This window comes from Scardinius erythrophthalmus (genome assembly GCF_964197995.2).
Source record: "Scardinius erythrophthalmus genome assembly, chromosome: 16".
NCBI lineage: Eukaryota > Metazoa > Chordata > Actinopteri > Cypriniformes > Leuciscidae > Scardinius > Scardinius erythrophthalmus.
Window position 1 is genome coordinate 28121188 of NC_138236.1, and position 27206 is coordinate 28148393.

The 27206-nt window shown below is 37.7% G+C and overlaps 1 protein-coding gene across 1 annotated transcript; it reads right to left on the bottom strand.

Annotated features, from left to right (window-relative positions):
* Positions 1–589: 589 nt before the first annotated feature.
* ddc (dopa decarboxylase) lies at positions 590–26647 on the bottom strand (the record flags this gene model as incomplete). Its single annotated transcript, XM_081388426.1, has 13 exons — positions 590–790; positions 3086–3187; positions 4071–4169; positions 5124–5143; positions 11687–11763; positions 13366–13433; positions 15256–15350; positions 15461–15527; positions 17616–17759; positions 18148–18282; positions 23043–23162; positions 24228–24341; positions 26447–26647. 13 exons carry the CDS (start codon positions 26645–26647, stop codon positions 590–592), a joined length of 1443 nt encoding a protein of 480 aa, XP_081244552.1.
* Positions 26648–27206: the final 559 nt, after the last annotated feature.

Consider the following 27206-nt stretch of genomic DNA (forward strand, 5'->3'; position numbering starts at 1 on the left):
AGCATTATCTATTGTGAAGGGTCAGTTCATTATAGTTTTTGTAGTGTTGTGCTGGAATTTATTTTCAAGAAAGTACCGTGTCTGTTAATGGGTGTAATGTCTTCAGCAACTCAGCTTGAGATCCTTTCCAACTAAACTGGTTATATCTCTTAAGCCTAGAATAGTGAATGTTTTATGAGCAGTAGGATAACCATATTCATCCACACAGTCACGAGTCGAAGCACAACCAAAACAATGTTCTTCCGTAAAATGCATGCAAATTTTTTTTTAAAAGCTAAAGGGCCAAAACCTACATATTGTACTTTGAAAATAATTTGATCATTTAATCGAACTTGTAGGGTCATAAAAAACAAATATCATTTTTGGCCACAACTGTATAATAAAAAAAAAAAACAACAACATTGCTTTTAGCAGACAACACACATGATCTAGCTCACAAAAGACAAACAACCTTAGGTAGACACCTTTGTGTCAAACATGCACACACATTTATGCACAATTCGCAGCAGTAGAGTTAAAGTAAGACAGTGTGGATGGCAGGTGTGGCACAGATCACCCTTTTTCACTTAACATGTGATGCCCACCATAGTCAGTGGGGCAGTTCCTGAAGCAGCTCTGATGCCAGGTGGCAGATGTGGCACCAAGCCTCCTGAACATGCCGTGACTCAGTACTACGGGCACACACGGCAAAACGCAGAACGAACTTGCCTGCCAGTTGGCATGGAACCAGATGGATCTTTCGTGCACTGTTGATCCTCTTCAACAGAGTTTCATTCAATTCATTGGAGCCCTGCAAGGTTTAATACACAGCTCAGTAAGTAAATGAGAATTTTTTATTTCTATAGCACCTTTCAAGAGCAAAACTACACAAAGTGCTTTACATCCGTATAAAAATAAAATGAAATCAAACTAAGATTAGAGATTAGACATTTAGACAAAAGCAAATTTTAAAAGTGTCCACAGACGTTAAATCCAATGGGAGTGTATTCCACAATTTAGGAGCAACAACCTCAAAGGCACAGTCACCTTTACTCTTTAGTCTAGAGCAAGGGACATCTAATGAAACCTATACAGAGGATCTCAGATTCCAGCTGGAATTATAAGGTTGCAACAACTCTATGCGATGATTTACACTAAAAATGTTACAGTGACAGTAATTTATTAATTTGTGTCAGTAGTGCACATTAATCATACTGAATTATACCGCATTTATCATTATTGCACTTAAAAAGTGACACATAACAACCTATCTATTCAGTCCCACCTGCTTCCCTTTATTTGTGACAAAGAAATGTAAAAAAAACAACTCCATTAAAAGGGTCATCGGATGCCCATTTTCCACAAGTTGGTATGATTCTTTAGGGTCTTCATGTAAAGTTTGTACAGCTCTGTTCACAGCAACCCGTTTCGGTGCATGTCTCCTTAAAGGGGGGGTGAAATGCTATTTCATGCATACTCAGTTTTTTACACTGTTAAAGAGTTGGATTCCCATGCTAAACATGGACAAAGTTTCAAAAATTAAATTGTACGTTTGAAGGAGTATTTCTTTGCCAAAAAATGTCCTTCCGGTTTGTCACAAGTTTCGGAAAGTTTTTTTTCGAGTATGGGTCTGTGTGACGTCAGCTGTGGCGGAATTTCCTTATATGGGTCCTAAGGGCTCTTCTTTGGTAAGATCGCGGGCGCGCGCGCACTCGTAGACCAGAGCAAGAGAGCGAAAGCAGTTCGCCATCAAAGCGCCCTGCCCGGCTTTTGGGAAGTCAATGTCACCAAAGAAGTGTGTTTTTGGTTGCCAGGGCAAGACAACCCTGCACAGATTCCCAAAGAACCCAGCGCTAAGGGACCAGTGGATGGAGTTTGTTTTTCCTGAGCATAAACGGAGTTGTGCAAGACTGTTTGTTTCCTGCATTTCGACGATGATTGTGTTATAAACAAAGCCCAGATCGACGGATTTGCAGATCGTCTAATGCTTAAGGATCGAGCAGTCACAATGATAAAGGTTCGCGGTCGTGGATTTGAACCTGGCGGTGAGTAAAACTGCTTCAAATGTCTCTGTGTGTTATTAGCTCAGCGCGTTAGCACACAGCTTTAGCTTCGCCCACACGGCCCGCCTCCAGCCGCTCGTTTTTTTTTCCGGAAAGACTCAGTACAGCCTATCTTTCTTTTATAAATATAATAAAACTAAAGACTTTTTGGAGATATGAAGGATGCAATACTACTCTATAGGTACTCAAGATTAACAGGAGATTGAGTGAAAATGAGCATTTCACCCCCCCCTTTAAATGATAATGAGCAACTGCTCACCCCACCCCTCTCTTCTGTGGAGCATGTCGACACAAGACACATAAAGTGCTGCTTTGGCTGACAGTATACAAATGGCTGAGGGTGGAAATATGCTAATACGGGACGGTCTGTAATAGTTGTGGGCGGAGCATGAGCAATATGACATCATGGAGCCAAAACAGAACCCTGGGGAACACCACAGGGACAGAGATGCTCTTGATGAGGCATCATTTTGAACTCTGCCTGAAAAACACCTGTCCGATGGGTATGAAGAGAACCATTTGAAGGCCAGAAATACTAACACACTGCCTGACCTCTCAACTAATATACAGTGATCAACAGTCTCAAAAGCAACTTTAACTAAAATTCTAATTCAATAATAATAATAATAATTAATTTAAATTAACAAAAACTTAATTTAAATAACAGTGAAATATATAAATAATATAATATATACGTATGTATATACAATATATTATTTACCTTTGCCTAAATAAAGTGTAAATAATTTAATGCAAGTTTACATCTAAAATGCGAATGAACACATTAGTACGTTTATTCGCAAGAGTCATCAAACAAGTATTATGAAATGTTTTGTGGTAGCAGAGACACTATTTTTTTTTTTTTTTACGTTACTCTTTGTAACAACATAATTTTGTGTCATTTGTGTTGTTATCTTTGCACATCTTCGAAAATTAAAATAATTCATACTGCAATTTTCCATAGTTAACCACCTCCCAGCGTCAATCTATTATAACCACAAGAAGAGATCTTTTGTGTTTCTGTAGAGAGTGTTTTCTCTGACCTTGAGTCTAAAGCAGACAAGGCCCAGCACAACGTCAGCTGAGATCTCAAAGCGTTGATCAGCTCTTACCAAAGACTCAAACTCTTTGGCCAAACCTACATGCTGAGACAAGATGAACAAAGCATTTTAGACATGAGATGCAGCTATTTTTTTGGAAGTAAAAAACAGAAGCTGGATGTGTTTATTATGATGCATTCGCGAGACAGACAGACAGACAGACAGACAGACAGACAGACAGACAGACAGACAGATTGATAGATAGATAGAACAGAAAACAAGATGTAAATACAGATAGCAGAATTTTCATATTTCTTTGGGTGAAATACTCTTTCAAGCATACCAGCAGAGGGCAGTCTGTAGATTAAAATAAACAACCAAAATATGAAAAAGTGAATGATTGTGTCCTGATCATTTGAACAAATTGTCCTATACTAAATTTGACTGTAAAATAAAGTGCTACCGAAATGTTTAAAATGATTGCGTAACACTTGCATAATCATATTTTTAAGGGGTTATTTCATTTTTTTCAAGGGATAAAGTATGTTTACGAGCTGCTTCATGCATGAATTACATTTTTAAAAAGGAATTAAAACAAGCTAATTAAAACTAAATCCGTAAAATGATCTCATGATGGGCTCTGGACCCCTAAATGGTTCTATGTATACGCACCTGACAGAACTCTTTATGGTTCTATATCAAATCTTTTCCTCTGAAAGAGTAACTTTGAGTCAACTAACAAGAACAAATATATATATGTTTAATGATTGGGGTGATTTTTAGAGTTTAAAGTGCATGCACTATATTTCTCAACAAATATAGAATCTGGACCAGACTTCCTATAGTACATGTGCAGAACAGAACACATAATGTCTTTCAAAAACAAAAAGAGTGCACTGATTTGCGTCATTCCAAATCGGCTGTGGAGCCAAATAAGATGTGATTGGCAGGGCTAATTTGATTGACAGCATGGATTAAAGGCAGTTACCTTGCGGATGTAGGCTTGGAGACCTTTGAGTCCGTACATGCGGAACACAAACCACAACTTGAGAGAGCGGAACCTACGTCCCAGTGGAATTTGCCAGTGCTGAAGGGAGATGAGATGAGATATGACATATGAACTGGGCACACATAAATACAAGAAGTACACATGAATCACACAGACACAAACCAGTGCACATACACTTCTACTTATACAAAGGTTTGTACTGCTCTCTTGTCTCATCACCTATACTTAAATACACATTCAAATATTTGTTTTTTTTCTGATATAAGAACTACTGAGACACAAATAAATTATATACCGTAGTTAATTGGCATTTAAATTGGTTCTTAGTGGTTCTTAGATTTGGTTCTCAACTGGTTCTGTTCCTGGACCAACATTTTACATAGTTTAAAAAGTATATTACATTAACAGCAATACAATTAGCAAGCAAATAAAAATTGAAATCATGCATTTAATTCAACCACAGCAGGTTCACTGGGCTAACACATGAACAAACACAAATACCTATAACACCTTATTGTAAAGTGTTACCAATATTTTTTATATTTTAAATATGCATATATGTTTTTCATTTTTGAATGCATAAACCACAGCAGGATTCACTGGGCTAACACATGGAACAAACACTAAGCTATATATATGTTTTTTTTATTTAGCCAGATAACCAGTAAAAAGGTTTTATTTGTCTATCCTAAATATGTATCTTTGTCATTTCAATGCTGTTTCACTCACCAAGTTAATAGGTCACATTTTCACAACTTCTTTACAAGCTAATAATACAGATAATAACCTATAACAGGTTTATAGAGATCATGATCTAAACATGAGCTAAACAAACATGACCCCTAAACCTACCCACCACAGAAAACTCTGCAATTCTGCATTTTTTAAAAACATAATTTAATATGATTTATGAGCTGTTTTCTCATGGGGATATTTTTTTTGTGTGGATATTTTCATCTTTATCCCCATAACGTAGGGTTTACCTGAACCACACACGCACATGCACACATACATTGCATGCAGTATACTTACTCTATAATCAGTGACAAGTCCTATAAATATGAAAAAACAAAACAAAAAAAAAACAATATTTAGTCAAATCACACCAACAGGAAAGCTCAGGTGTAAATATATACACAGCACAACAATGATTCTTTACCGGTAACAAGCAATAACATATTCAAGAATAACACAGTTCTTTTTTCCATCTGGCCAAGCCTGTAGATAATTTAATCAGGAAGTTGTTCATAATAGAAATGGCTTTAAGGTATGTATGCATATGTGCACGTGCGCGTGTGTGTGTGTGTGTGTGTGTGTGTGTATGTGGGTTGAGAGACAGGGCTGCTCTTTTGTTTTGCTGTCAGCACAATTACAATCGTCTGCACAGCTGCACACTGCCTACAGACACATGACCAAAGAAACTGTCTTTGTTTAGCCATGTTTATATGGCCAACAAGCTACAGGCAGCTCATTGGTTGATGGATTTGAGAAAACTACAGAAATAGTAGGAAATCAGATTAATGATATTGAATTAAAGGCAGGGTAGGTAGATTTAAAAAAAAAAAAAAAAAAAACATTCCAAATTTGTTTAAACTGTCTTTATATACCAATATATAATTAAAATGTAAGTACTCCGAAAAAGAGAGTATAAAAATCGAGTGTCTGTAGACCTCTCACGACTGTTGTAAACACAGCTAATTATTTCCATTCACTCCACCCCCTCCCCTCTGAGCTCCTTCCAAAGCCACGCCCCCAAAACACATGAACGCACGACGCCAAACGCTCAGGCTCAGCTGGAAGACGCATTTATTTACCTGAGACGAGTGGAGAGGAAGGAGCGCAGTGCATGCAGTGACATCATGTCAGAATCACATGTAATAAAATACCTAACTTTATCACTATAAATATAAACAAATAAGATTTATTTTAGTACTCACTATCAAGCTAGCATATCGATACTGGTAAAGTTTAAAATATACTTTGGTTTGATTCGGTAACAAGCTATATTTATAGGTAACGAGCTATATTTATAAGGCAAAGCTAAAAACAGGTTGCATTGATACACGTTTTTCCATTAGCCTACCATCGTTACACTGTGATGAAGGTGAATTTCGTGTAAGATTCATAACATATACGGTGTTTTGCATGTAAGAGTTTCCATGATGAAAACATTGTTGACTCTGAAGAGGTCTACACTTCGGAAACAAGTACCGCATCGTCGGTTCGAGGACAGGTCCGGGGTCGAGGGCGAAGCAGAGGAGGTCGTTCAAGAGTGCGGGCAACCAGGGTCCGAGGAAGTAGTTTTTGCCTTGTTTGCCTTCGCTGACTGAATATGCAGGTGCTTTGAATTTTTAATGCTCTTTCTCTGCCATAATTTTACTCTTCGTAGGTTCCGCGCCTCTCTTGCACTCCTCAAATCAAACGGGTGCGCGCGCATTATGGGCATATCTAGCAACAGGGGTGGTAGCCATGGTTGCGAGAGTGAGAGACAGTCGCCCAAACCAATCAATTGTTTCGTCCCAAATGGAAATAATGAGCTGTGTTCATTGCAGATTAAAAGGTCTACAGTCACTCGTTTTTTATACTCTCTTTTTCAGAGCACTTACATTTGAATTATGTATTGGTATATAAAGACAGTTTAAACAAATTTGAAAAAAAGTTTTTTATAAAAATCCTACCTACCCTACCTTTAAATATCAAAATATCAAGAAAGTGGCATCTGCAAACAAATGAAGAATTGTACTTGTATCCGTGGTGTAAAGGGGATTTTTAGTGAATGTTCCCTTTCTAAGTGGAACTCAACACTGCGTCTTGGATTGACGCTATGTGGAACGCCAACAGTGTGACCGGTGTCTGAAGCACGTGTATATACACAACAATTTAATTGGTCAACAACAGTCAATGACGTCACTACCGGAACGCCCACACGTATAAGAGGGCGTCTGAAGTAGACAGCATCAACTCTTTTTGTCTTTAGGAGACACTTATTTGTATGTGCAGGTGAAACAAACACTTCGGATGGAGAGTGTTCTACTCCTCGAGGAAGCTGGATGTGTTTATTATGATGCATTCGCGAGAATGAATGAAAGAGACTGGTAAGAAGCTTTGTTCTTCCTTGATTCTCACTCAAGCGGCAAGGCGGGATCAATCGCGAAGATTGTAGTTGGAGTGTGGGAGGAGTCTGACAGGAAGTCTTTCACCTTTCAGGACTCCTCCTGCTAGCTCTACTTTCATGCCAGTTTCTAATCTCAAAAAAAGAAGAAGAAAAGAAACTAATTCATGTGGAATGTTTAATTCTGAGGGATTAGATGCAGAAAGAGTTGAGGAGGACGTTATTAATAAATCCGCCCCCTCTGCTGTCCCCAAGCTGATAGCAGATGTTGCTGGTACCATCCAAGTTGAGGCAGATGTGTTTTAGTGAGGTCTCCTATAAGCAATATAGGAGAGAGACAGGAAGTTGCTTGTAGCACTTTTGATGAGCGATTCCTGTCAGGCCATAACTGTCCTGCTCCAACTGTCCCGCTCCTTTTAGCAGCTCTTCTTGTTATCAGGCACCTATTGTAAGGTGCTGGGAGTCTTGGGACTTTGGACAGGTTTGAGTATAGAGTAGAACCCTCCCCTACTGTGGGGTTTTAAAGTAGGGTTTTAAAGCAGGGTCCTCCACTCCCTGTTGGAGCCTCAACCAGTACTGTAGAACCTAACAAACATAGGTTAAATTGCTTTTAGGCAGTTGTTATTGTTACCCTGGACAGGTCTGGGCAGTCCTTCTGGGTTGAGTGTAGAGTAAAACCCTCTTGTCCTATTGTCTGGGTTTTAAAGTAGGGTCCTCCATTCCGTGTTGGAGCCTAAACTGATCTCTTAGAACCTGGCAAGTAGAGGTTAATTTGCCTTCTGGCAGCTGCTCTTGTTACCAGGCACTTTTGTCAGGTGCTGGGAGTCTTGGGGTCCTGTACTAGTCCAGTCAGGGTGGGAGTGCTATCCCCTTTACTGGGGTAATAGAGCTGAAGCTCCCCTGTGGCTTCCTAAAGGCTAGAGTTCTATGTAGAGAGGAGGGTGTATAGTTATTCTAAATGAAAATGTGTTTGCTCCCTCTATTGGTAGTAGTAGGCCAGGGTAGCATGTAAAAATGGTCTCCCTGGGCCAGTATTTCTGAATGGCTGTGTCAAGCTAAAGAAGCTGTGATAACTAAATCTTAGAGCTCTGCTCCTGGGCCGCAGATGGCTGGGCCCACAAGGAAGGGAGGAAGGTTGAAAAAGGCTGTGACTTTCCTTGTCACGGGGGCATATGAGCATGGGTAATGGTTGAGGGTAATATTACCACTTGATGGTCTATGAGTCTTAGGATGCGCCCTGTATGATTGACTCCAGCTAAACAAGTGTATGTAGAGTCAATAATGCTATGCCCATTGTGGTCACATGCACAGCTAATGAGGCAGGCATTCCCTCATCATGGCGAAGTGAGTATTTGTCCCCTATAGCGTCGATCCAAAATGCAGTGTTGAGTTCCACTTTGAAAGGGAATGCCTCAGATTACGAATGTAACCAGGGTTCCCTGAGAAGGGGAACAAGACACTGCGTCTCATTGCTATGCCTCATTGCTCCAAGATGCAGTGTCTCATTTCCCTTCTCATCTAGCCATGGTTACATTCGTAACCTGAGACGTTCACATAGGTGTTCTAACTGAGCAACCACAGGTGTAGTTCATCACACTATGAATGTTTCATTAACATTTGACAACTAGAAGCACTGATACCAACTACTTTCAAAGGAAAGTATGTAAAGCCTGCTTGAAAAGTTGCTAATAGGCCTTTATCTCATTTTTTGGTTTCGGAACGTTCGAAATCGCCAAGCAGTGTACTCGCACTTCCGGTGGTTACTTAGTTACACATTAAGATGAAAAGTAGGTCAGTAAACTTAAATAAAATCGCGATATAGACCAGTGTCTGTTTAAATAGGAATCGTGCTCTGTTCTGCGTGTCTCTGTGAATGAATGGCACCGACGCGTTTCATTTACCACACACACACACACACACACACTGAGGCACGAATGACGCTCGCGATTTTTTTCAGCCTTTCTTATTAACATTAATGCACTTCATCAACACAGCCGCTCTGAGAGTCACTTCAGCAGGATTTTTTAGCTTCATTTGAGAGAAACTATCATCATAAAACACAGAGAGAAGGTCTACACGGCAACCCGTCAAAATAAAAGTTTGGTTAACCTTTGAAGAAATTTTTGCTTAAATCATTACATTTTAAACAAATGGTTATAACAATTTAATTAAACCATTCAAATGGAATCAAGAAAACAAAAAAAAAATGAAACTTTTGGGAGATGCGAGAGTGAAGTAGTCCAGTGATAATTAAAGGAGAACTTGGTAGCTTTTTTAACTTAATAAAACTGTCTAGAAATCATTTGGATGGTTAAACAACCTGTTCTGGTGATATTGGTGACTTTCCCCGCTCCCCCCAGCGTTCCCAGGCGGAAAACCAACCTTGCAACTTGTTCACTACCGTCCCGGCAAGATAGAAATTGGAAGTCTCGTGAGAAGCGAAAGCGAGAACGAGAACGAGCGCGAAACACAAATTGCTTTACGGCAATTCGACATAAACACACACGCATTTATGATGTATTACCAGATTACCCACCTCAGTAGACATAGCTCCACGCGATACAGTTGGCTTGCTCCGATCAAAACAAACGCACATGAGCAGCGGTAGAGAGGGGGAGGAGGCTGCCGCAAGTGAGTTTTTTACGACTGTGTTGTGAAATATACGCCCCACCACAGCTGTAGGGGGAGCTCGTGGGGAAAACATGCGACAACAAAAGGGAAAATCAGCGAAGAAGTGACTAGAGTTCGCTAGAGTTGCCGAGTTCTCCTTTAACATGAAGCCATGGTGAATGCAATAACCGGAAGACGCTGTACACTGCTTCGCGGCTACTTCCGGCGTTCTATTGTGTTGTGATAAAGGCCTATTATCACTAGACACAATGTGCTAATTAGCAATAGCAAGCATCTGTTTGCTTCTTTATTCTCTGTGTTCACATACTGTTTTTAATATAGCTGAATTCATAATAGAGCTGTTTTTATTTATATATTTTTCTGTTTCTGTCGTCAGACAACAGAACAAGTATGAAATAGTCACTGAAATGAAATCAATCTTGACAGTTTTTTATGGAATTCTGCAGTATTTAATATAAGCAGTGTTGGGGGACATTATAAAGTAATGCATTACAATATTGTGTTACTCCCTAAAAATAACTAATTACATTATTTTGTTACTTTTTATGGAAAGTAATGTTACGTTACTTTTGTGTTACTTTTTCTCATCTGGGCTTGCTTGTTTGTTTTTAAACAACAAACAAAACAAAAAAAGTATTTTTCAAAGGCCCTTTCAAACCAAAAGTGAAAAGAATAAGCCTCAGACTGAAGGAAATGCATATTCACTCCTGTACAGTAGAGGGCACAGCTCAGACAAACCTTTCAGCTGTGCTGTCATTCTGGATTGGAGAAGAATTGGATGCAGGAGAAGAAAGTTCAACACTCTTACTTTAGCAATAAAACCAAAACCAAAAAAATGAAACCGAAATGTAATGTTTATCTAAAGTAATCTTTGCTTATTCGTATGGTTGATAAATTCAATAAATAGGAAAACAAAGTAACTTATTACTTATTTGAAAAAGTAACAGATATTTTGTTGTAAATTTTAAAATAATGCGTTAGTTATTTGAAAAAGTAACAGATATTTAGTTACTTGAAAAAAGCAATTTGATTATGTAACTCATGTTACTTGTAATGTGTACAACACTGAATATAACTGATTATTATTATTATTATTATTATTATTATTATTATTTATTCATGTGCCCTCGTAATCTTTACTCAAAATAACAATCGTAATTTGTTTCATACCGACTTTAAGACTCTTAACAAGTAATCAGTTCCAAGACATTTGATATTACATTTATTTAAATATAATATAGTATTTAAATTTTTTTAAACTTAATTTTTCATTTGTTAAATGTTTTTGATTGAAAAAAAAAATGTGCCAGTGCTATTTGTCTTCAAAATAAAAGATGTTATATTAATATTATTATAATTAATTATAATATTTGGATGTCTAATGCATTTTTAAGTGTATCTTAAGCATCCAAAATAAATAAATAATTCAGTCAGTATATTTGATAACATACAGTATGGGAAATACTATATTTTGCCAAACACACATGTATAACATATGCAAAAACACACTAAATCTACTTGAGGTCAGTGTAGGAGGTTAGAAAGCTCTTGTTTACCAGCACACAGAGAGGCTTAAAGAATACAACAGAGCACTAAGGGGAATAATCTGATCGAGCCTTCAGTGTGATGTAAAGTGGATGTCTCACTAATGAGGATCACGGTCATCCTCTTTACACCTCATGCTAATGCACTTCAATCTTTTATTAGTGTTATTGTACTTATTATTTACAATAACGACTGATAGTTTCCAGTGCTAAACTAACCACCAATCGAAATTTGTAAGATTGTGTCAGCAACTGAAATGTTATGGTATATGGTGCAACGTGATGTAGTGATGCCACTGATTAATTACCTGACTCTTGGTGATCATGCTTTAGATAAAGCGGCTCCATTTTAAATGCTCCAATAAGGTCTGATCTTTTCTTCACCCTGCACAGAGACATTCACATTCATCACTCACAGAGTGGAAGAGACAACAGTCAGTTATACTGTACATCACTGTGTGTACATTATATATCATTATTATTTAAATGTTCAATAATGGCTAATTAATATCTTATTTGGTATTATATTATGGATCCTGATGTGACAAAGAGTAAGCTTACTGGATGTATGCAAATGCTTTATCTGCATTTTTTTTAACAAAGTTAGAAGATACATAAAATAGATACAGGCACTGAAAAACAAGCTATATTATACACAGTGTGTCTAGTATGTGGGAGTCTGTTTTAAGTGTTGTTGTTTATTTCAATATTAAGAATAAGTGTTTTGCCATGTAATTTTATTCTAGTGTGGCTTAAAAGTATCTACAGTATAACAGTTTGGCTCAGACCAAATGAAGCCCCAGGGAGCCCAGAATGACTCAATCTTTCACTGAACAAACAAATAGGAAGTGAGGTATAAAGAGATGATATAACCTCATAGTTGAATCAAGACTGTGCCGATCAAGTTCTGTTAAAGAGCCTACTGGTATAGGAGGGGATCATGCATTGAAATACAATCATATTTTTCTCAACAAAGTAACTTCTTGTTGTATATCTATGTGAGAATCTTTCTTTCTATTTGCAGTACAGTACATACAGTACTACACTAATGGTCATTTGCTAAGAAAAGTCCAGTTAGCTTTTAGAAAAGGTCTTGCAACATTTGTTTTAAGGTTCAAGGTTTAAGGTTCCCTTTATTGCTATTCAGCACTTTTACACTCAAGTGAGAAGAACAAACAGTTTGACAAAGAGGCAGGGATTCAAGATTTGTTTCCAAAGTGAAGAATTTCCTACATTTTTAACATGTGCATGGCTTAAGTGTCAAAATATTTTTTGGGGCCACTGTGCACTACCATTTCTGAATTTTTGAATTGAACCAGTTTTGGGTTTTTAAGTTTTGGGGTTGGTAAAAAAAAAGAAAAAAAAAAAAAGAAAAGTTTCTTATGCTCACCAATGCTGCATTTATTTGATCAACAATGAAACAGTAATATTGTGAAATATTATTACAATAACTGTTTTCTATTTTAATATATATATTAAAATTATTCCAGTGATGGCAAAGATGAATTTTCTGCAGCCATTACTCCAGTCTTCCGTGTCACACGATCCTTCAGGAATCAGTCTAAAATGCTGATATTGAGTTTAGGAATTACTATAATTATTTTCAATGTTGAAAATGTTTTCGTGGAAGCCAGGATTCTCAAGATTATTTGATGAATAAAATGTTGAAAAGAACAGATTTTCTTTAAAATACTAATCTCTTGTACCACTATAAATGTCTTTACTGTCACTTTTGATCAAATTAATGCATCCTTGCTGAATAAAAGTATTAATTTCATTCAAATAAATAAACAAAATCTCACTGCCCCCAATCCTTTGAATGGTAGTGTATATCAAGGTAAATTTGTGTCTTTACTTTGTGTCTGTTTGCCTGGTGCTGATATAAATGGCAGCTGGAACTGTTTCCTCTGTTGACTGACAAAGCTGACCCATAGTGATACAGTAGATTGGGTCAGAAGATAAATTAAATAAGCTTTTTGACACTTACCACAATGTTGAGCAATCAAAGTTGACCAGGAGCCATTTATGAGGATTGAAATTGAAAGAGTCTGCAAACTAAAAGAGAAACAAATTTAGATTTTTTTTAACACTTATTCTTCTTGAGACAAGGAGCCATTGATAAAATTAATAAGATTTTCATTTTGAAATAAACCAGGGATGATCATTAGAATGTTATTAGCAATAATGTCAATAATTATTCAAATATTAAATGGGGTAATTTCAATGTCAGTTTTCATCCCGAAGATCCTCTTTCAATATTTCACTCAGTTCATCAGACAGGCTTCTGCATATCAGATAACACGTGTTATGGTCCCCATGTCTTGTTTGGACTTGATTGGTTTCCCGATTGTTCCTATAATGAAGCAGAATCTGAAGAGATTCAGGGGTTTTATTAAACAAGCAAATATAATCGAGAAACCAGGCAACACAAGAAACACAGAACCAAAAAGCAGGGACACGCACCATCTACAACTACTGCAAACATCGACTGACAAGGAAAAAGGGAAACACAAGGGCTGTGGCCGAAACCGCCCCCTAATAGGTAAGGGTAAATTGTGCTTATGTCATAACATGGCTGTTGTTGGGGGAAATTGTAGATATATTGGTCAACACTTATTATTCACAGATGTCTTCATTAAAATTAATTTAATGAATATAATTTAATATAATTAAATTAATATAATTTAATATAGCCAAATGTTTTACCATAATAATAGTAGATTAGATTATATACCTGTTAGATTATAGCCACTTCTCCAGACACCACTACAATAATGGGCCTAGCCCAAACCATGAAAAACATCCCAAGACCATTCTCCCACCTTCAACATTGGTCCATATAATTTTGCCTACAGTATATAGTGTAGCGAGGTAGTCTTCAGAATTTTTTATAATTTTATAAAAAAAAATTAGGGGACCCCCCCCCCCAAGAGTCCTAAGTCATTTCGAACCCTGGAAAAAACTATGTGTGAAAACATGGATGGATATTGCTCCTAAACATAGGTGAATACCTTTGAATAATTGAATTCCTTGATGCTCAGTTTTGGAGCCTTTTTTATCCCAATACTCAAGAATCTGTGTTAAAATAAAGACTGTAATTTTGAAATATGAAAATAAAATTAAAGATGAGTCATCTGTCACCTACCTGTTGACTTGGTCTGATATGAACTATTGACTCTGATGCAATGCGTCAAAGGCACAATCAACTGCAGCATCTGCCCAATGAGCATTCGAACAGAGTCACTATCTCAAAGTCTAATATTTTTTTTCACTCTCCCCTTTCCAATATCCTTTCTATCTGTTGCAATAAAGAATGCAGACACTGTCATGATGGTCTGATTGTTGCCATGCTGAGTCCTACCTCTCTTTCCTTCCCTGGCAACCGACTTGCAAACAGGAAACAGCAGCCTGCTGTCATTCCGGTCAATAATAAAAACCATCGTCTGAGCAGGGGAGCGCTGTCTTCACTATTGTTTGAACTTGTGATGCTAATAAACAGTGATATTTCTTTAGCGGGGGGAAAAGGAACTTATCTAAAGGTCTTTCTTTGCCTCAGGAAATTACTTTACCCTTATCATTGCGACACCCAGCTGGGTGCCACGTCAACTCAAAGGACGATCAGGGATCTCTAATTTCCCGCCCATTCCACAAGACATCGCTCATGCCAGCTCGCATCAATTGTGACATTTAAATATTCTCAATCGCACACACACACACACGACTCCTTCCTCCACACGCAGTTCCCAAAGTAACAGGATCAATAGTTGAGCCCAGCACAGGTTGCTCTTCTGTTATCACTCACACCTTTCAAGGCTTTAAGAGCAGCCTGTGTGAAGTGTGCTTAAGAACACAACGTGTGATTTGAATGTTATCTCACCTCTACGCCATTCAGGAGGGGTCTGAACTCTGGACAGATAAATGCACTCCCAGCATATGCGGCATCAATGTGCATCCAGATTTTCTCTGCATTACCTGACATAGAAATATTGACAATGTTTCTATCAAAATATTCAGCAAAATATTGATTTTATTGCAACCACAAATAAGCTACAACAGAAAATAACAATGGTATTTGGTCTTACAAATAGGGCCGAGCTCAGTGATGCAGTCGAAAGCACAGGATGGAGTTGTTCCCAATGTCGCACAAAACTACGAGAAAAATCCAGAAAATCAAATGGATGGATTATTATGTATTGATTTTAATATTTTATGTACTACTCAAACAAATAAGTAAACAACCTACAATGTTCAATGACAAATTCATTCGATCACTGCTTGATCACAAAAGATTTGTTCCTGCTTATTTTGTCAGTCTTCTAACACAGATCTGCTGGCTGAGCCTGGGGCTAATTTGACTAATGTGATTCAGAAAACAGGCTCTCCAAACAGCATTAGCCATCATGCAGACGGTGGGGGACAGGTTCAGAGAAAGAGCAGAGACAAATGTCCAATTTGTTCTCATTTCATGCTCTCTAACAGTCTGAGTGGCTGCTATCTTTCTACCATGATGTTTGACTGATTCTATAATTTTGTACTGTTCATTTTATACAGTATAGTGGATGGAAGTTATAATACTAATACTACTACTATACTACTATATATGTACAGTCAAACCAAAATTTATTCAGACACCTTCAACATTTCTCACATTATCACAGTTTATTTGATATAGTTTAGAGAAAATGGTAATAAAACATGACAAGAACTCAGTTATCAAATCAAATGATATTTCACTGGTTTTGGCCATCCTTTTGTTAGCCTGTCTCACAAATGAATTAAATTTAACAGATGACAGCTAACAGCTAATGTAAGTATACAATTAGATAATACCAAGTTAGGTCAACCAATTACCAAGACATACTTAATTTTGTTCAGTCTGTGATGTAAAAAATTTGCATTAGCAATTAAAGAAAAAACACTTAAGCAAAACATGGTCAGGTCAAAGTGTCTAAATAATTTTTGGTCCTGAATTTTTTATAAGTTTTACAGTTTGACTTCACTGTATGAAGAATTTTTGGGTATAATGTCACAGTTTACTTTATTTTGCATAAATTAACTATAGTGTCCTGCACCCACTATTAAAGGACAAGTTCGGTATTTTACACTTAAAGCCCTGTTTACAGATCGTTTCTGATGAAATAGAACGGTTAAGATTAAAATTTGGACACATGCTGCTGTCCCGAGAATTTTAGGTTTCTTTCGACTTTCAACTTTCGTTTACAAAGAGATGAAACTCACCGAGTGTGGTCAGGGATGTTCACTGATATGCTCATACAAAAATCGCTGCAAAATATGCTTTCCAACAAGTGTTTTACCATTCGTTGTAAAACTGTGGATCTATTTTTCCAAACGTCTCACACCCGTAGATTCTTCCGTTGAGAGCTTGAATTGGAGCCCAGTTGGTGGCGATAATGCAGCTTTGCCAATTGCAAGCAAACCACTGGCATTTCATTGAATACACAGAAGAAGCAGAAGAAGAAGCGGCGGAGTAATACCGTACCTCACACAGCACATTCAATACAAGTCAATGGAGTTGGACAAAAACTACGATAAAACCTGTTGGAAAGCATCTTTTGCAGCGATTTTTGTGTGAGCATATCAGTGAACACCCCTGACCACTCGGTGAGTTTCATCTCTTTGTAAACGAAAGTTTAATGCGTTTTAGGAAGGATATGTTCGAGTGCACCTATGCAGCCATTCTGTAGGTGGGGGGGGGGGGGGGAGCGAAATAAACCTAAAATTCTCGGGACAGCAGCATGTGTCCAAATTTTATTCTTAACCGTTCTATTTCATCAGAAACGATCAGTAAACAGGGCTTTAAGTGTAAAATACCGTACTTGTCCTGTAAAAAAAATAAAACTCCAAAGAAAACTCCAAAAGCAACGAAATTGTCAGACATGTAGATTTATATCTGGTGTCTGAAATTTTTTGGTTTGACTGTATATGATGAGCATGATTTCACCAAGGACAACATGTTCCTTGATCCATGTCTTTGTTGATCCTGGAACAACATTCCAATCAACCAATCATACTTGAGGGTAAAGGATACAATTGATCTCAAGTTAAGGCTTACAACCAGGGTTAGGTGCTTCAACATCAGTATTATTCACCTATTATTATTTTAGGGATAGGTTATAATAATTATGTTATAGAAGTAATACTACTATTTTGCTTTATTTATTGTTTTTCACTAGTGATGTGTTGTTTAAATGAAGCATGTGGTGATAAGATACATACAAAAAATGGAATGAGTCCTGTGGCTCTGTCCTCCTCTATGACTCTCCGCAGTGCATCTCCATGCACAGAAAACTTATTGTCAGAGAGAATTTTCTTCATCCTCACCCCACCTATCAACCCTGCCCTCTCCACCGATGAGTGCGCCTGAAATATGAACAAAACACTGCAATGTTATTTCTGAATTAATGATTGTTTTAAAAACATGACCATTACTGTCATGGCCAAATATTCATAGTTTCCAATTAGATTTTTACAGACACATAAATACTGTAAGCACATTCATAAACAAGTGGCACTTCACTGTTATCCTGATACCCTTTTGCATTGTTTGACAGTTCCATTCAATGAGAATTCTTGCTAATCATCCCTACTCACCCCTACTAACAGATTCTCGCCCTTACTTACAGGAGAACACGACACCATGGTCATAGTGCCTGTTGAATGATGTGTATTATATTGCAGACCATTAGTTTAAGTACTGTAGGTTAAATACACCCTTGCATTATTTTTTCATCTGGGCTTGTTGTCTCACCTGATCAGATGAGTAGGCGACTAGTTTGGATGTAATATCTGCCTCAGATTGGTCAGGATGGTCAGCCTGGATCAGTTTGACGATTTTGGAACGAGCAGCAAGAAGAGCCATGAGAGTGGCTTCACTGGCAGTGCCCTGTATGAACAAACAGCATATTTATTTATTCATTTGAACATGTCTACACAAGTACACCAAATGTTGCTATCTATATTGAGCCGTTTTCAGAATTGATAGGCATGTCCAATATTATTTGAGACATAATTTCTCTCATCTTGAATATTTAATTGAGCAAAACAACCTCAATCAATATGCCCTGGTGATGCAGCGGTGATGAATTTTCATCAGCTCTCAAGCTCTGTTTTGTATGTTCTCAATGAGTGAATGAGAAGACTTCCACTCGAAACCCCTCAATACAGATCACCTCAGCTCATTGTGAGTCATGAGCTGTCTTTGATTTCCCTTTGTTAGCCTGATAGCTCTGACCCACATCCTGATCACTAAAGATTCAGTTTACTGGAAAACTATTGCCACATTTGTTTGGCAACACAAGTATGAAACCAATTTCAAATTTGGAGTGAAAATGTCAGTGACTGTAGTTCTGTCTAGACAACTCTCAGAGTGATTGGCATGGTAATGGGTATGACGATGTTGTATGTTTGGTCTTGGCGGAATAGATCTGCTACGCTGCTGCTGCTGCTATTATTGCTGCTGCTGCGGCAGAGCAAGTACGGGACTTACTACTGCCAATACATATAAACGACACGCTGCTGTGAGCAAGTAAGACATGCTGCTGCTGTACAATATTGCGTACATGAATTACACCCCAACAGAGCAGGTGACATTGACAATACAATACAAGCCAAGTTTACTGTACGTCACAAAATACCCCACCCCCAGCAGATCAACCGCCAAAACATATGTACTGATGCTTCTCCGAAGAGCCATAGTAACGTGTTTATGCTATCTATGTGTGCCTGGCCCTTTAGTTTTGAGTATGAGAAATGGAAAACAATACACAGTTCCATATTAGAATTTATAAGGTTTACAGCAGAGAATGAAATGTTTGAGTTTATCAGTTCTATGCGGATTTCAAGGTTATTGATCAAGCACATCTTCATTCCCAGGACTAAAGGTGAGAAGTGGACGTGGTATTTTGGTCGTTAGGACGTACCTGCACATGTACCACAAAGTTATGTTGCTGGAACGTTATTTGGCAGGTCGCACCGACTAATATGGTCCTTTGATGTTATGTCCTCGCAACATGCCAGTTTGGTCATTGAGACGTAATCGTTACGTTCTTGCGACATACCACTATAACATCGCCATGACGATTATGGGAATCACAAAGTTATGTCGCTGGAACGTTATGTGATACGTCGCTACGACGAATATGGTCCGGTCCGGTTACGTCTTCACAACGTAACTGTGTTAGCTGGGTAGTCGCTAGGTCGTGCAAACTGCTCGCTTATCTAAGCCCATGCTATCTCAGAGAATGCCGCTACATCAGTGAGCTGTGCAAGCTGCAATGAGTCTCCTATTTACACTCTTGCACTTCTCCTATTTACACTCAGTCCTGGCATTATCCAGCGCGCACACACACACATACCTGGTGGAGCGTTTACCAAAATGATACAGCATCGCTGTGGTGCTCTGCTTTCGTTTGAGAAATACATGAAAACTGCCTTGCACGCTCTAGGAAAGTTGAAATGACAATTATCATTCTACGTGTGACCAGTTAGTCTAAATGAAAGGTTTCCAACATTAGCATACATCACTGTCCGTCCTGTAGTTATGAAATAGTATATGCCCAAATATAATTCTGCCGAAAATGCAGCTGCTCGCATACTTCGTATGTAAATAAGGTGAATGCATTGTTTGTATTTTAAAAATGAGAAACTGTAGAAAGCGCGGTCGGAAGAGTGCAGAGGCGGCTCTGCGTGAGCGGTATTTATGACAGTTACGTTAAATACAAGTACTCCACAGCGACTCTAGGGGTCGCTGTTTGAGAAAAACGGAAACTGCATAGTGTGCCTGTAAAGAGTTCAGAAAAGCTTTTCTCTGTATCCTTACATAGCCTGCTTGCTTCTGCATAAATGTAAAATGCACATTCTCTAGCAGCTAATGCTAGTGATTCACTCTAGCATTAATTTAGGACTACTGACATGACACTTGATTTAGACCTTGTGAATGGTTAGTTCATAAGGAATTGATTAAGCAGACTAGGCAAAACAGTGATAGAATAAAAACCATAGACTAAACCAAAAAAACAAAAACCCGTAGGTTTCTGAAGAGCGTTTTTGAAGCCTAAAGTGGGTGAAGCCGGCCGTTGGCATCTTGGAGCTGAGGTGCCAGGTTGCTGAAACCACGCCCGCCTAGCTGTTTAGCTCGACGTGATTGAGTTACCTCAAGCTTAGGAGCTAATGCTATATGCTACTGGCTTCGTGCTAAAGTGACAGCTGACTCGAAGAAGTAAAGCCAATAGTTAAAGTTCATGTTTTTGCCCTTCGAAATACTATAATAGGTAAAAGACATAGCTAAATTGAGACTCGTGATGCATTATTATTCTGCTAGTTAAAAATGTATTATCATGCAGTAACTTACAATATTGCTCTGAGCGTGTACGTGTGCATGTGTGTGACACTGATTCATGTGCATACATATCAGTCAGCACGGCATCGCACATCAAGTTCGTAGAGAGCTTTATTCAATCCATTTTAAATTCTGATTTTGGCCGACCTCTCAAATCGGTCGAACCAAAGATATTACCTAAGAAGTTCAAGTAAATGCAATAGAAATACATGCACATTCAAGGATGTGCATATATTGCATGGATGGAGAAAGCACTGACACCTGCAGGATTTCATCTGACGGTACTTTTTATTTAACACTTGAAAGTTAAATAAGCATATATATATATTCTATCTGTTCAGTGAGAGTACCGCAGAACAAGTGTAGCCTCTATATCTATAGACGTTTATAAATCTGAAAACTCCAAAAGCAACGAAATTGTCAGACATCCATGAGTGCATGTTCACAGAGGAAAACAACTGAAAAACAGTGCTGGTTGTTCCCTTGATAATTGACAACAACAGAATCCAACGGGGTGGGCTAAGGTATAATGTGTGTATTAAATTGTATGAAAAAAGCACAAACACAGCAGAGATGGCAAGTTCAGCAGCTGGAATTAGCTGTGGTTACATGACAGCTAACAGACACAGACAGAAGACAAACGGCTAGTAGTGACAGCAGCGGCAATCCACCTGTCACTCAAGTGACCACGCCCTTAATTATGCAGAACTGGGTTGCGGGTTCTGTCACGATTGCCTGTGTCTCTGTGTTCAAGGCCTTTTATTTTTATGTTCTTTTGTCTTTATGTTTCTGGTTTCAGGTCCTGTGGTTTAGTTCCGGTTTCCATTGTCATCTTGTTTGTTTCCATAGTTACCTTTGTTAGCATGTTAACTAATGACTTACACCTGTCCTTCATTTAGCCCCTTGTCTTCTTGTGTATTTAAACCTTCAGACTTTGTCTGTTCTTTGTCTTTTGTTAACGTTTCAGGCTGATATGTATCTCTGTTTGGTTCCTAGAGTTCATTTAATGCTATTTCATCGTTCATCTGCGTCAAGCCTCATTGTTGTGGATAATCAAGGCAAGCCAGCGCTCAACAATTATGAAGGTCTCATTGATTTTTGATTATTTACATTACAATCTAACATAATTTCATCTTTTTGACCATATAAATATCAGCAACTGCACCAAATTGCATATTTTTTGCTCAGTGTGGGCCTCTAATAAAAATTAGGTGTTTTTGCTCCATATTCTCTTCTATCACATTATATGAGCCATAAAAGCCTAATATATCAAATATGACACTCAACAAAAACATTTTTTTTTTGATTGTTTTGAGCAACTGTTCAGTTTTAAAAAAAAATACTAATAATATTCTGACTTATTTCATATGTCAGGCTTTACAGTGTTAAGACTTACAAATGAATATTGTGATGAGAATGAATGCACTCCAACACTTGCAATGTCAAACGCTACATGCTCAGTTTTACTTGCATAATTTACTTCTTGCACCTGTTCTCCTCCCCTCTCTACTATGCCCACCTTTGCTGAAAGGCATTGCTTACAAAACCCACAAACTTCCTCATTAGTGTGTGCTATCAGTGAAAATAATGCCTGTTGCCATAGTGAGCTCTCTGAAAAGCCCAGAGACAAAACCATCCAGGAGAAGGACACACACACTCCAAAGCGGCCCTAATGACAGAGCATCAAACCGACTGTCATCAGTGTGCTTTCCATACACTGTGCTTCCTGTGTTTCTCTCTAAATGGTCACAGCTGCTCAACTGCTGCATCAATAGTGATGAAATGAACATGGACTGCTCTCAACGCACGCCTCTCCTCTCATGTGTAGCTGACGTCTTAAAAGGCAATTTCTACTGGACGTAACAATTGTCAGGGCCTAGGGAAGAAATCAATGACAAACAAATTGCTGTCATTGAAATATATTTGATATTTGTTGTTGTTCAAAAGAAATTACCCGTAAACATGGATTGAGCATGTGGAATTTAAGTGGTTTGAAACATCCCGTTTTTGACACCTGACGCAAGATCCTGTTGCCAATTCAGATATTTTTAAAACAAATTTTCGATATTTCAGTGTGTGTTGTTGGTTTCAAAACACCTTTTGATTATATAAATCAACCTTTTCAGACCTACAGATGCTTAAAAGTCAATATATATATAAATATCATCAATTTAAAATTATATACAGTTTATATAAATTATCTTCTCCAATAACCTTCATACCCCTGGTTGAAACCCCTGTATAAGTGATGCCATTCAAATAAACTTACAGTACTAGCAACCAAAATCTTTTCTTAATTATCTCACCTGGATGACCCCTCCCCCTTTGCCCTCTGTACCAGCAAGAAAATCTTCTGGTAGCTTCAGCATCTTTCCCAGCCAGTCCAGCATCACTGTCTCCAGCTCCGTACAGGCAGGACTCGCTGCCTACAAAACAAAAAATCCTGCATCAGCCTACAAGAACAGACAGGTGGCTATGGATGAATGGATGGACTGATGGACGGATGTACGGATGGATGGACGGACGGACGGATGGATGGATATACAGATGCTAACGGGATGATGGATGGATGGATGGATGGATGGATGGATGGATGGACGGACAGACGGACGGACGGATGGATGGATGGATATACAGATGGCTAACTGGATGGATGGCTGGATGGATGGATGTACAGATGGCTAACTGGATGATGGATATACAGATGGCTAACTGAATGGATGGATGGATGGATATACAGATGGCTAACTGGATGGATGGCTGGATGGATGGATGTACAGATGGCTAACTGGATGATGGATATACAGATGGCTAACTGAATGGATGGATGGATATACAGATGGCTAACTGGATTGATGGATGGATGGATGGATAGATATACAGATGGCTAACTGGATGGATGGATGATGGATGGATGGATGGATGGATATACAGATGGCTAAGTGGATGGATGGATATACAGATGGGTAACTGGATGGATGGATGGATGGATGGATGGATATACAGATGGCTAACTGGATGGATGGATGGATGGATGGATGGATATGCAGATGGCTAACTGGATGGATGGATGGACATACAGATGGCTAACTGGATGATGGATGGATGGATGGATGGATGGATGGATGGATGGATGGATGGATATACAGATGGCTAACTGGATGGATGGATGGATGGATGATATACAGATGGCTAACTGGATGATGGATGGATATACAGATGGCTAACTGGATGATGGATGGATGGATGGATGGAAATACAGATGGCTAACTGGATGGATGGATGGATGGATGGATGGATGGATGGATGGATGGATGGATGGATGGATATACAGATGGCTAACTGGGTGGATGGATGGATGGATGGGCGGACGGACTGATAGACAGGTTTAGGTTCCTAAATTGATGATAGAAAAATGACTGGATGGATGGATGGACACAGACTGACAGAGAGCAAACTTGATGGATAGATGAATAGAGAGAAAAACATACCCAAGAGAATCCAATGCAGCCTATGGCTCCACATAGCATGTCTGCCAGCATTGCCGGAAAAGAGTGGGCAGTAGGGAAGTATGCATAGAAGTACGGGCTGTGCCAGTGAGTCACCTGAAATAGTGTAGTAAACATGTAGAAACAGTTGTTTAAAATTTATATTCAATGTTCATAAAAAAAAACTTCTAATAGATTATTTTTACAACCTCTGTATTTCCTTCTGTAATTCAACATTTTATCAAGCTAAAGAATAAGGGAACTGTATTCTGTCAGATTTAGTGTGGTTGCTCTGTTGTTGTTCACCTTTACTATTTTGAATATGGATTATGACTTCAGAAATAGTGACATTTGGGTTTTTCTCTCAGAAAGTTAAAGGTTAGATGAAATTATGAAGGCTAGATGAAATTATTCCATGTGTTTAGCAGAGGAGAGAGCTTGAGGCACTGTGCGTCTGTCTCTCTCTTGCAGGATTTTCCTATTGTGAGTCATTCATTAGCTCCAGCACACACTTTTAAACAAGCATTAAAACAGGACTTCTGAAAGGGAAAATTGGTCTAAGTGGACACATTGGGAAGGTTAACACCTTTAACTGAATTAAAATGTTAGTTTTTTCCCTCTGAGCTATGAAATTAAGGTGTGGGGGAGGCTTTTCTCTGACCCCAGGTCAGAGTTTAATGATTCATTTCCTTACTATCAGATTACCAGCCACAAAAAAGGTGGACTTTGAGTATGTCTAAGGAAGGAAAACTTTGAGGGTCTCTCAATATGGCCACTGGCCCATAAAACAAAATACAGTGTATCTTTATCTGTACAAGACGAATCACACAGATGTTACATCATCGGCATAGTGAATAACATACTGTAACTCTATCATCCTATCTGTTTAATACTTGGTAGACTATCAGTTTAAATGGTGGACATAATGTCAGTAAGTGAAATATACACAACTTCAGATAAAAGATGGCAAAGGTTTATTCCAATCTCCTGGTTCTAAATTGGTAAAAAAAAAAAAAAAAAAAAAAATTAAATAAGCTCTGTGTCTATAACTAGAATGTTTAGACAAATGTTGTTGTTTTTTTTGTTTGTTTTTTCTAGCAACAACTATTTCTTTTATTTTATTTTTGTGAATTTTGATTTCTAAAATAAAATTTCAATGATTATATTTTTGCTATAGTTGTTGACTAAGCATATGCACACAAAACAACATAACATACATTCAGGAAATGGCATACTGTATACTGTATAATAAATGTAGAGCTGAAATTATCCTTTTGCATAGTTTTTACAAACGTTTGATCAATTAAATGCTTACACTTTATTTTAAGGTGCCCTTGTTACTGTGTAGCAATACATTTAAGTACTAAGTAATATTAACTAACAGTGGGTACTTACTATATAATTAGGGTTAGGTTAGTTGCATGTAATTATTTACATTTATTACAACAGTAAGTACATGTAGCATAACAAGGACACTAAAATTAAGTGTTACCAATTAAATTTAAATGACTGATTATTTACAATGAAAAAAATAATGATTTGATTTTTGTGTTATATATTTCATAAATTTTGTTTCATAGTTTTTTCCTTTAACAAATTTTCTGTTAAATAGATACTAATAGTATTAATAGAAAACACATTTTAAATACAGATATTTTACATATTCACTTTAGAGATTTTATATTTTATAAGAATGTATTTTTCTCTAATCAGTGTCTATAAACAGTAGTTGCCTCTGCTATTGGGGTGCTTTTGTCACAAACGTTAACATGTTCAGTAAGTTGTACATTTGGTGGAAATGATCAATAGCTTATTAGCCATCAAGACTTAAAAGAATTTATCGTACATAAATTGACTAAAAGCTAGTAAGAGAAACATCCTATTAAAAATGATGCCTAAACGAAACATACCAGTTGAAAACAAAGTTCAACTTATAGAGATTGTTCACCTAAATTGAAAATTCTGTCATCATTTACTCATGATCAAGTTGTTCCAAAGCTGTTTGAATTTCTTTCTTCTGCTGAGCACAAAAGAAGATATTTTGAAGAATATGGGTAACCAAACACTTGATGTATCCCATACGGAAGCCAATGTGGACCAGAAACCGTTTGGTTACCGACATTCTTTAAAATACTTTCTTTTGTGTTCAGAATTCTCTTTTTTGGGTGAACTATCCCTTTAAGACAATAAAACAATGTCAGAGCTAGTTAACACTGACTCACCCCTGGCATGATCACCCTCTCTATGTCTTTGACCACATCCTCATAGTTCTCTGCCTCCTCCGGGGCCTCCTCGGGAATCAGTGGCCTTAGATATCCAGGTTCCACATCAGGGTAAACTTGCCTCTTCTCAATGTTCTCTACATAATCTGCCACATAGTCCACCATCTCCTTCCCGCGTCTCCGGAACTCTGCAGCGTCCATCGTTTTGGCTGAAAGAGGAGTAGAGTCTTTCGGTGGGAAGAATAAAAGTCAATCTGATGTATCGGTTCCTTCTCAATGTCCTCAAATGAGGAGAGCTGTAATTATATTAGAGTGATTGAGACTGTTTTCATGGACAACATGATTCTCAGTATCTTAACCGGAAAACTAGCCAAAGGCCACATGTATCTATCTATCTATCTATCTATCTATCTATCTATCTATCTATCTATCTATCTATCTATCTATCTATCTATCTATCTATCTATCTATCTATCTATCTATCTATCTATCTATCTATCTATCTATCTATCTATCTATAGTTTTTTTCAGTTATTAATTTTATTGTTTTAACTTAGGTGCCAAGGTAATATATAAATATAAAAAATCTATTGATTTGATTTCATCTTATATTTATTTCAGATTTAATTAAAATAACTAACTTGTTTGTAGTAATTTAAGTTTTAGTAAACATAAATAACCTTGCAATAATGAAATAACAACCTTGTAAAATAATGGATGCACCTCATGCAGAGTGCACAAATTAATTCTATTTGTGTGT